General features: G+C 37.6%; 1 protein-coding gene and 1 pseudogene across 1 annotated transcript; both read left to right on the forward strand.

The window, feature by feature from the left end:
- Positions 1-1120: 1120 nt before the first annotated feature.
- On the forward strand, positions 1121-9041 carry LOC120004111 (annotated as a pseudogene).
- Positions 9042-10060: 1019 nt separating this feature from the next.
- On the forward strand, positions 10061-11565 carry LOC120004110 (GATA zinc finger domain-containing protein 14-like). Its single transcript, XM_038853358.1, has 2 exons — positions 10061-11010; positions 11313-11565. Exons 1-2 carry the CDS (start codon positions 10581-10583, stop codon positions 11354-11356), a joined length of 474 nt encoding a protein of 157 aa, XP_038709286.1. The 5' UTR covers positions 10061-10580; the 3' UTR covers positions 11357-11565.
- The last annotated feature ends 518 nt before the right edge of the window (positions 11566-12083 follow it).

Genomic DNA, 12083 nt, shown 5'->3' on the forward strand with positions numbered 1-12083 from the left:
TAGGACTTATGTGATTGCAACAAAAGTTACCATTGATTTTAATGCATTCTTGTTTGTTAAACTAGTCTAGACGTCATTGATAGTTGCAAATCAAGAATAGACGTAGTAGTTAGATGCCATGAATGACCCAATTGATTTTTGGCCACTACAAGCCCACCCGTCAAACAATTTATAATGTAACAGTCCGTCCATCCGCACTAGTAACACTTTATCCGCTTTTGGCATCTTTTATGTATTGGACTTGGGCCCATGTTTTGAAGGTTAGTGAGCCCAATCAATTTTTGGACACTACAAGCCCACCCCTCAAACAATATATAATGTAATAGTCTGTCGCTCCGCACTAGTAACACTTTATCCGCTTTGAGTCAACTCATACTGGCCCACACGGCTTACTCTTATTACTAGTTTTGAGTTTAACCTATTGTATATTGTACTTCACATCTTCCCTTAGGCGATGTGGGATAAAAGACTTAACCCCTTCGCCACGCGATAGCTCACCCAACACCATCAAAGCTTGCACTACAGAGGCTTGTTTCCTGCCCCTCTACACTAAGTAACACTTTGTTTGTTTGAGTCAACTCATACTAGCTCATAGAACTTTGTCTTCTCATGAGGTCACCCATCCCAATATTGTTTTCGAGTTCCAATAGGATCATGTGCGTCTCCTATAAGGAAAAGTGTTTTGTTACTAATTTAGAAGTTTGACCTATTATATATTGTACTTCACATATTCCCCAGACGATATGGGACATGAGATTTATAAACACTAATTTATTTTTCTCAAATATAAATTACACCAAACACACCCTGGGAATAATTAGTATATTGTACAATAGTGATAATTGTTAATTATGAGCATTATATATATCCCATTTTTCACTAAGTACACCCACTCTAGTGTATTTGTACACCCACTCTAGTGTATTTTAAAAAGGGTAATGTGATGTACTTACTTAAAAATAGATGAACATTATTTGTATCCCATTCAGTTTTTACTAAATACACCCCACTCTAATATGTTTTTAAAAGGTTAACGAGATGTATTTAGTAAAAAATGGTGTGCAAATAATGTTCATCTAAAAATAAATGGGATAAATGGGGTGGATATAGAGAATAATACGCATTTTAATATTTTCATGTGCGTATTGTATTGCGTCAATATATATAATAATGATAATAATAACACATAAATAATTAATAAATACACCGCTCTCTCTCCAATCATTATCCGTTTTGAGTTCTTAATTTTGATTCTAATTTTCTTGTTTCATTTTCTCTCTGTGTGCATTGAGTGTCTATTCTCCGGTTTCCCGGCGGGAGAGAAGTAGAGGAGTATAAGAAACTAATATCTCTGCTTCTACGAAACTCTTGTGTGTGTGTGAGACTATAAGTTATCTCTTGATGAAGACAAGTAAACTTGTTTTGGAATTTGCTAGACTGCCCCTCCGAGTGTTTGTTTATTTCTTTATATTTCTTTTCCGAGGTAATACTGTCTCCCTCTAATTTTTCATTCTCAAAGGTGATTCTTACTCTGGGTTATTTCTGCGGTTTGTTTTTCATTTTGACTTTCACTGTTCTGGATCATGTATGCGCACAAACGATGGTATAAGTGGAATTTTGGGTGATTGTTCAGGAAGAAGTGAGTGATGTTGGGATTTATTGGGTTTCTGGTCGGTGGGTATTCCCGGATGTGCCCAAAGTGGGCATCCTTCGGTTTATGATTTGAGTTTTTGGGTGGGTCTGACATCCCATTAAGGCTATTTTGTGACCTCCTATGGGATATTTTGTTGCCCTTTTTGTGTTTTGAATTTGGTTGCATGAGTTTTGACCAAATTTTACTTGATTGATATGGGTTCCGGGAGCATTTAACATGGGGTTAACTGATTAAGTGTTAGGTATTGTGTTTGTTTTTCATTCAATTCGTATTATTGATAACTCGTTGTGGAACAGATAGGATCAATAAATTTTCTGGTTGATATGTTCTTGTCTGCATAATCCCCCCCTCACCAAAATGTGATGGACTATTTCGTGTCTCACATAAGGAATCAACTTGACTGCCTAAGTTTAAACTCAGATATGTCTTCCTTGAACTCAATTCCTGATTAAATCTGCTGTGGCTTATGCTTTTAGTTTATGGACTATCGGTTTCCATGACAGATTCACCTAGTCTACATGGTGAATTCTGGGTCTTTTTATTTGTTCCTTTGTGATATATATTATATAATGTGTTGGATATTGACTACCATGTGATGATCTCTATTTATTGCTCCCATGCTTTATCTGTCTACACCTATGGTATTGGACTTGAATTGAAAATCTAATGATTACTTCGTTTCTGGTTTTTCCCAACTCTACTTGTGTAACTAGTAAGTACTTGGATGGACCAGAATTCTAAGGATTCAATATCAGGTTAGTCTGCGTATGCGTATTCGTATGTCATGTACTTAGATATATCTTTAGCAGCATCGTATGTCTGTTTGTAGGTTGGTCCATTTCGCCATTTGCTAATATGGAGAAAGTGAACAGTACTGTGTGGGAAATCCCACATAAACCAATGGCATATCAAGCATCCAATGATGCAAGCTTGTTCTCTAGCTCGTTGCCCGTGCTTCCGCATGAGAAGTGTATGCATACAGCTCCTGTTACAAGGTTTTTTCTTGGTTCCTGTTATTCAGGGACTTCTGAGATTTTATTTTGCCAACATGCAGTGAACTTTACTGATTCAGAGGATCATGGCCAATCTCTTGATGATAGCTCGCCTAACTTAGGGAAACTTAATGTAGAAGCCGAAGGTAAAGATGAACTTGAAGCTGTTGAACATAATGCAATTGGGAACTTACTTCCTGATGACGAAGAGGAGCTTCTTGCTGGCATAATGGACGATTTCGATTTTAATGGGTTGCCTAGTCAGCTAGAGGATTTGGAAGAATATGACCTCTTCGGAAGTGGAGGTGGGATGGAATTGGATTTTGAAGCTCAACAGAAGTTAAGTATTGACATGTCAAAGCTAAACATATCAGATGGGCTTTCAACAAACGGCATTGGCAATTATACACTTTCAAATGGTGTTGGGAGTGTGAGTGGGTAGCATCCATCCAGAACATTATTTGTTCGGAATATCAATAGCAATGTGGAGGACCATGAATTGAGAACTCTCTTTGAGGTAACTTCATGTTAATCAAAATATTAACCTTAGCCAGTGAGAAAGTGATTGTTTCCCTGTTGTCCCTCGTTTGTTATGGTTAACTTCTTGCAGTTCAAGAGAGTATAATGTCATCTCTGAATCATTCTCCTTTGTTATGTGCAACAAATATGGTTATAGTCTGAAAATTTTGCTTATGTTCAATCTGACGTTTGCTGTAGCAATATGGGGACATTCGAACTTTATACACTGCATGCAAACACAGGGGATTTGTGATGATATCATACTATGATATTCGAGCGGCTCGCCACGCAATGCGTGCATTACAAAATAAGCCATTGAGACGAAGAAAGCTGGACATTCATTTTTCAATTCCAAAGGTTTGAGATAGGATAGTTCTCTTAGGTTTTGTTTGAAACTGTTGATTTTATCAACATCCTTATCAAAGAGTTGTTTTACCTACATATCAGGATAATCCATCGGAGAAAGATATAAATCAGGGAACTCTTGTAGTGTTCAACTTGGATCCTTTGGTATCAAATGATAACATTCGTCAAATTTTCGGGGCTTATGGGGAGGTTAAAGAGGTGGAGGCTTCATGTACTTGATTTCAATTGCTTTGTGCATGTCTGCCCATTAAGCTAATTCTTTACGTGACTCCAAAATACAGATCAGGGAAACACCACACAAGCAGCACCATAAATTCATAGAATACTTTGATATCAGAGCAGCAGATGCAGCTCTCAAAGCATTAAACCGGAGCGACATAGCTGGAAAACGCATTAAGCTTGAACCTAGCCGTCCTGGTGGAGCTCGTAGAAGGTAAATACTGAGTTTTGTCTTTTCTGTTGGCATTATCACAAATTTTTGAGGCATTTTTTTCCTTGGTCTTTCTTCTTGCCATCCAACCCCTAATGAAAGGGGGGAATCAGTTATTCTTTTTTCCATGTACCATGCTGTTTGATTTAGGAGAATTATTTTATTCATTATTAATCAGAGATAATTGGGCCCTGCATATTTCTTCTGCTGAAAAAGGTTCTATCATGATAATCGAAATATTTATTGTAGAAGGTGGTATGACAGTAGCTTTTAACTTATTTAATGTGTGCCATTTAAATTGGCTGAGTGATATTTGGCATGATTATGAGGACTACACGTGAGATCACCTTGGTATAATTTGGAATTATAAAACAGGTTACGACTACCATCATGTAGTTGTTTATGTTAAAGTTGATTGTGGAGAATTTTAGAGGGTAAGGAAATTGGCGATGACAAATCAATTGGGAAATAAAATTTTCAGCATTTTAGTGTTTTACAGTGCAAACTATTGTAATCCCTTGCACTAGTTGCTGCAAGATGGAAGGGGAGTTTGACTGAGAATGAGGGTCTTCTCTTTTTGAATTACTTTCCACCTGTTCGCTTTAGTTGTGAGTATGCTTCAACCCACAATTTCCTAACAAGTGGGATCGGAGCAAGGTTGCGGGGTTACTGTTCACAGTGAAATAGTGGAAGCCGGTTCAAGTAAAAAGCATATCGTCATATTAACTCCCTGGGCTTACTCTTTTCTTAGCTTTACTTTTCTTCTTCTTTCATGATTTGCATCTGTCATTTCCATTCTCTATGATTTCATCTCTACTACCAGGCAGAGTAGGTATACTTTAAATTATGACATCCAATATTGTGTCCACCAGTTTTAAAAAATGACGGCCCGCCCTCAAAAACTTTCTAAAGTTCATGCTAATAACTGAAGCAATTATTTTGGCTTCATTGAGTAAAGCTGATAAGGTGAACGTTTGGCCTAGTGGCATAGTGGCGAAGCTACAACCTAGGTGTTAAAGTTCAAATCCTAGAAACAACCTCTCCCCAATACAGGCAAGTGGGAGGTCATTTTCTTTTAAATAGGAAAGCTGATACATCTTTTTGTTGAATTGAAAATTATAATATTATTAGTTAGAGGGTGACAGGAAATTGCCTATCTCTAGGTGAAAAGGGCCGCGCTCTTCATGAGCTGCATTGCCTTTGTTCATCTGTTTCTCTTTATGGGTTAAATTTTCTTTACCGGTATCTCTCGTGCCTCCTTTTTCAGTAATAGACTTCTAAGAGTGTGTTTGGATTGAGGGATTTGTGGGGTAGGGAAGGGAAGGGAAAGGGAAGGAAGAGAAGGGAAGAGAATGGAAGGGAAAATACATTTCCCTCTCTCATGTTTGGATAGATAAAAAAAGAAAGGAAAGAAAAATAGTTTAATTTACTAGTTTATCCTTATTTTTTTATGTTTAAGTGTTATGTCCAAGGGTAAAATAGGTTTTTAACTTATAAGTAACTTAATTAGTAATCTCTTCCCTCCAAATGACTCCATTTTGGGAGGAAAGAATTTTGACAAAAATTTAAAGAAATCTTCCTCCCAAATCCCCTTAAATCCCTCCCCTCAATTTTTTATAAACTATCCAAACAAGAGAATTGGAAGGAAACTCCCTTTCCCTTCTCTTCCCTTCCCTCCAAATCCCTCAATCCAAACACACTCTAAGTGTCCTAGAGAGAGAGAGGGAACAAAAAAAAGAAGAAAAGGTGCCAGGGAGTACATTAAAATTGACTTAAGGTCATTGGTCTCACATTACAATCTCTTCACTTCCCTTTTGAACTGGAAAAAGATTATTCCGCCGCTCGAAAAGCTCATTATCCCTCTCAAGCCAAGCTATCCAGCAGTTCACCAGTGATCATAAGTCAATGAACTCGTTCTGGTACTTCAATCTGGATAAGCATGAGAAGGCCTTCAATTCTTCTTTGGTAATGCCTAATTCTGATACATTACCTTACGACAAGAGCCTTCTTTGAGGAAAGTAGCTTATAATTGGTGATTAAATGCAGAGTTGCATTCATACAGTGCAGCTTACCATTGTGCTGTCAAGAGAATTCCCTGCAGAACATAGTGTCAAAGACGTTCCAGGAATTGAATAGTTTTTTACGCCTTTCTGAATAATAGAGAGAAGTTCCTATGGAAACAAACGTTCCAAGAATTGCATATTTTTTTATGCCTTTTCAAGTTAGGAATACAACTACAAACCAAGTTTCTGAATAAGCAATGGTTGAGACTGCCATCATATGGCCCTCCTTTGAGCAGGTCAGGATGTGTAACCTCACTTTTGCATTGGGATCACTGACCTCTTCCAACTGTTGTTACTCGATATTTCTGAAATATCCTTCTGCTATAGAATTGGATAACCCTTCCATTCTATGTTTTCTTTTGATTGGTAGTGATAACATTTTATATTTGTTTATTTGCTTTACTTCATCAGAGTAGTACATTTTGTAATTTCTGAATTTTAGCTAAAACTACCTTTTTGTGTTCAGTTTGATGCACCAACCGATCCTAGAGGTAGATCAAGATGAAGCTCGAACTTTTAGGCATCAAGGAGGCTCACCTGTGTCCAACTCTCCTCCTGGTAAATATATCTTGGAAGTTTCTATTACTGAAAAAGTGGGTGAATGTCACTTTTGGCCACTGACAGATGACCTATGTTACAACTTAGCCACTTACGTTTTAAACGTTACACTTCGGCCATTGATACAACTGAGTTGTAACACCAGCAGGTTTTGTTGGGTTTGGGCCAGTTAATGTGATGAGATGACACAAAAAAGTCAAAGAAACCGTTTTTTAACTACCAATTGCACAATTGGAATTTTCTTTTTCTTTTTCTTTTCAAAAAATACATACATGGCAGTTGACTCCAACGGTTCCTGGGGAATTTATAAAGACTGTAACAACATAGACCCTGACAATATATAAGTGTAACAAAATAGCATTTCATTAAATATTTAACATAACAGAGTTCAGGGTAAAAGAGAAACATGTGGGGCAAACTCCAAAACTTTGGGATCACTAATGCACAAAGACAATGACACAAGCAAAGCCAAATACAAATAGAAACAGAGACATCAACTATTGTACAGAGCAAAAACCACACTAAAGTCATAAACTATTGTACAAAGCACTTGCACAAACCCATACTAAGAAATAAAAAAGAAAGTCGATGTCGGTATAGGGAAGAAAACACTCTCAATCACGCTACCATACCTGATGAAGCAACTATGTTGAATTGATTGAGACTTTGAAATGCAACAGAGTGAATAGAAGAGAGATGCTTGCAAATCTGTGTTCTGAAAATGGCAAATTAGAGTTAGGGTTTATAAGATATAACCCATAACCCTTTATCCCAAATTTTCCCTCTCAGATTACCCGCCAATGAGTGCAAACCCTAATCCACGTGGCATGACACATCATTAGTCCGTTTGCCCTATCACTTTTTAAACAGATTCCATTTGGTCAAAGTGCCATGTCATCACATTGACTACCCCAAACCTAGCAAAACCTGCCCATATTACAACTCAGTTGTATCAATGGCCAAAGTGTAATGTTTGAAATGTAAGTGGCTGAGTTGTAATGTGGGTCACCTGTCAGTGGCCAAAAGTGACATTTACCCCTAAAAAAAATTCTGCTACTCTTTGATAACAGTTAACTGACAGTTTCTTGTCCTCTTCTTATTTGAAGTTCATTTTGGCTTATAGCTAAAAATTCCAGCATTGCAATGACAGGTAACTGGGCACTATTAGGCAGCCCTGTTGAACATAATCCTTTGAAAATTTTTAGTAAATCTCCGGGCGTGGGATCTCTTAGCCCTGTAAATAGCAATACTTTGCCTGGGTTAGCTTGCGTTCTTCCTACTCATGTGTCTTAACTTTGGAAAGATTGCACCAATTGGTAAGGATCAAGGAAAGGCTAACCACGCAAACAACGTATTTACAAATATTGGGTCCACACAAGGAGCAATTTATCAGCACTCTCATTCCTTTCCTGAGCAAAAGTTAAGTGCAACTGCTGGGCTCATATCTGCCTTTGGCAAATCAAATTCAAGTTCACCAGGCATTGGAACACTTTCCGGTCCTCAGTTTCTATGGGGAAGTCCAAATCCCAACTCCGCGCTTGGCCATTCTGCTTGACCCAAATCATCTATGGGGCATCCTTTCACATCAAGTGGGAGAGGGCTTGGTTTTCCATACACTAGTCAGCCTGGTTCTTTCCTTGGTTCTCATCATCATGTGGGATCTGCTCCCTCTGGTGCTCCTCTTGACAGGCATTTCGGCTTCTTTCCAGAGTCGCCAGAAACAACTCTCAGGAGCCCTATTGCATATGGAGGGATGGGTATAAATCGCAGTAACGGACATTATATGATGAGCCTAGGTACTCGTTCTGCAGTGAGTGCTATGTTGGTATTCCAGGAAATATGGGTGAGAATGATTCACCGAGTATTCGGATGATGTCATTGCCAAGGCACAATCCTACCTTTATTGGGAATGTTGCATATTTAGGGCCTGGACCAACCAGTAATGAGGGGCTGGCTGAACATGGTCGAAGTCGACGGCTAGATGATGGTAGCCAAATAGATAGCAAGAAGCAGTATCAACTTGATTTGGACAAAATCGTAAGCAGGGAAGATACTACGACTACATTAATGATTAAAACCATCCCTAATAAGTAAGATTCATTGATTTTGCTTGTAAAACAAGTATGCTGTTAGGTTCCTAGAGATTCGTTGATAAATGCTGTCATTTTCTTTAGGTACACTTCCAAGATGCTACTGGCTGCTATTGATGAAAAACACAAGGGTACCTATGATTTTCTCTACTTGCCTATTGATTTTAAGGTAAATATGTACACATGGAGAACGTGTGTTTAGTATCTTGTTCTAATGGAATTGTTGTAAAAGTAAAACTTCTCTGGTTGCAGAATAAATGCAATGTGGGTTATGCCTTTATCAACATGGTGTCTCCTTCAAACATCATCCCCTTCTATGAGGTTCAATTCTGGTCCCTGTACTATATAATCTAACAAGTCTATACTTTATTAGATTTTCAGAAATTACACAGCATGTGTCATTAGTGTCAGAATGGTGAGCTGTAAATCTGTGCAGTTTGGCCTGTTTATAAAACCATGCGGCCCCTTGAATTTTTCCAGAACTTAAACCAGAAAATTTGTGCGGGCATTCAATGGCAAGAAGTGGGAGAAATTTTGTTGAATTTGAAGAAGACAAAGAAGACGAAAGACACAATGAAGATGAAAGTGATGTTCGGGTGCCCTAACAATTCTAAGCTGGGCTCTTTCCATTCTTTCTAAGCTGGGCTCTTTTAGTTGGGTTTATCTTACGGAAGCACTACATGTCCATAACTTTGATGTCCATAAGTGTCCATAATCTAGGTGGCATGAGGAGAAATGTGGGAGACCATCTAATACAAAATGGTCTCCCATACTTCTCCTCATGCCACCTAGATTATGGACACTTATGGACACCAAAATTATGGACATATATCATTTTGGTTTATCTTATGGCCCAATGTTAACTAGGTTTTATTTTGGCCAACTCGGCCCATAGAGTGTTTCTTATCTGGGCTTTGGCCCATGGTCAGTACCAATTAATTCCAACGGCTATTTTTTATGACCGTTGGAACTTCTCTGTATATATATTACTTTTGCACAGATTGTAAGTCAAGCTGCTTTATTCAATTAATACAATCAGTTCTTCCTCTTCTTATCTCTTTCTTTTCTAACTCCTCATATATTTCTCACAAATTTTACATGGTATCGGAGCATTTTGGGATCGTTTACACAAGAAGATCCAAAGCCATGATGAATTCTACAGAAAATGCTATGTTGGGTGGCAATGGTATCCTACCAAATCCAGCTTCTTACAGCTTTCTCAACCCCTTCTACTTACAAAATTCTGATTTTGCTATCACGAACTTGATACCCGTGATGCTAACTGGCCCCAACTACAGTTTCTGGAGCAGTTGCATGGTCGACTCACTTGAATCAAGAATCAAGAAACAAGATGGGTTTCGTTGATGGAAGCATAAAAGTTCCTGCCATGACAGATGCAAATTATCAACTCTGGAAAACAAACAATTTCATGGTAAAAAGGTGGATTGCAGGATGTGTTGATGAAAAAATCATGATGAGTCTCCAAGGTTGTATTACAGCCTATGATGTATGGAACAACCTCAAGAAGAAATATACAAAGAGAAATGGAACCAGAAAGTCACAACTCATCAGGGAAATCTCTTCAATCAAACAAGGGGAGTTATCAATTATGGATTTTTTCACAAAGATTAAGACTTTGTGGGATGAATATGCAACATACAGAAGAAGACCAAAGTGCAAGTGTGGAAATTGCTACTGTGATTTACTGGAAGAAATCCTAATTGAAGAAGAAGAAGAAAGAGTGTTGCAATTTCTACATGGACTTAATGATGAGTACAAGACTATAGCTAGTCAGATCCAGCTTATGGAGCCTATGCCAGACATGGACAAGACTCTAGGCATGGTATGTGAAGAAGAGACAAAAATCAAGATGGAACACAAGCTCAACAGGTTCAAAGTTATTTGGCAATGAATGTTCAAAAGACACAACAGAATAGTAACACAAATGGAGGACAGCAAAGATTTCAATCAAAGGGACAAAACTTTGATAAGAACCAGAGATTTCAAAAGAATGTCAACAACAATGGACAGAGACCAAGAAATAACACATTCTGCAGTCATTGCAAGAAAGAGGGACATACCATTGATGTATGTTTCAAGATCCATGGCTATCCAAATGACGGTTTCAAGAGACAGAGAACCAGTCAAGGCCCCTGGAATCAAAACAAAAATTATTCAGCAAACCACATTCAAGGCAGTGGAAACAACAATTCAGAAATGTCAAGCAATTCAAACAAGATGGAATTCACTGCTGAACAATATGAGAAGCTGATGTGTTTGCTGAATGCCAATCATGCAGAGTCAAATTCAAATGTGGGCTTTGTTGCTAGTGTGGGAGGTAAACACATAACTCAATCTAAAATGCATACATGGATAATTGATAGTGGAGCATCTAATCACGTAGTGCATGATATTTCTTTATTGTTTAATTATTTCCCTACTAAAAACACTTATGTAACTCCGCAAAATGGTGATAAACACACTATCACACACATTGGATCCGCAAAAATAGGGGATAGTTTGGTCCTAAATGAAGTTCTGTGTGTGCCTACATTTTCAGTAAATTTGCTTTCTGTAGAAAAAATAACTGAAGATAAAAGATTTGAAGTATGTTTTAAGAATGGAAAATGTGAAATGCAAGACTTGAGCACCTGCAGGAAGATTGGAATGGAAAGTTTACTTAAAGGAATCTATTTGATGGGAGAAACTGATGGAAGAACTAAAGAAACCCAAGGAAATTTCGTGAGAGCAGTGAATGGGATTTTGTGGCATAGGAGATTGGGACATCCTTCACATTTTGTAACTAGACTGCTAGGGGATGAATTTTATAATGATTTTGGTGATTGTAATGAATGTTTATTGGGTAAAATGAAAAGAAAGAAGTTTAACATCAGTGTGACTAATTCAGTAGATATTTTTGAAATAGTTCATATGGATATTTGGGGCCCAAACCACATAGTATCTTTAGAAGGATATAAATATTTCCTTACTATTGTGGATGACTATTCTAGACACACATGGATTTATCTTATGAATAATCAAAGTGAAACCAGGAAGTATATTCTTGCATTCATAAAATTTGTAAAAACACAATTTAACAGGAACATAAAAAACATTAGAAGTGATAATGGATTGGAATTCCAAATAAATAATTTATACCTAGAAGAGGGAATCGTACATCAAAGATCTTGTAATTACACTCCATAACAAAATGGTGTTGTGGAGAGAAAACACCAACATATATTGGATGTTGCTAGAACTCTAAAACTGGAATCTGGTGTGGATGAAACATTATGGAGTCACTGTATTCAAGCGCTGTGTTTTTAATAAATAGACTACCTTCTGAGAAATTAAAAAGGAGAAGCCCATATGAAATTTTGAATGGGAGGAAGGTTGATTATAGCTACCTTA

Source organism: Tripterygium wilfordii, chromosome 8 (assembly GCF_013401445.1).
Source record: "Tripterygium wilfordii isolate XIE 37 chromosome 8, ASM1340144v1, whole genome shotgun sequence".
NCBI classification, from domain to species: Eukaryota; Viridiplantae; Streptophyta; class Magnoliopsida; order Celastrales; family Celastraceae; genus Tripterygium; species Tripterygium wilfordii.

Bases quoted from the DNA above. Each gene is read 5' to 3' on its own strand.
- LOC120004110 (XM_038853358.1), top strand. From the start codon at position 10,581: ATGAATGTTCAAAAGACACAACAGAATAGTAACACAAATGGAGGACAG. The intron at 11,011-11,312 runs GTAAACACATAA...TGTGAAATGCAA, and splicing joins CTTTGTTGCTAGTGTGGGAG to GACTTGAGCACCTGCAGGAA.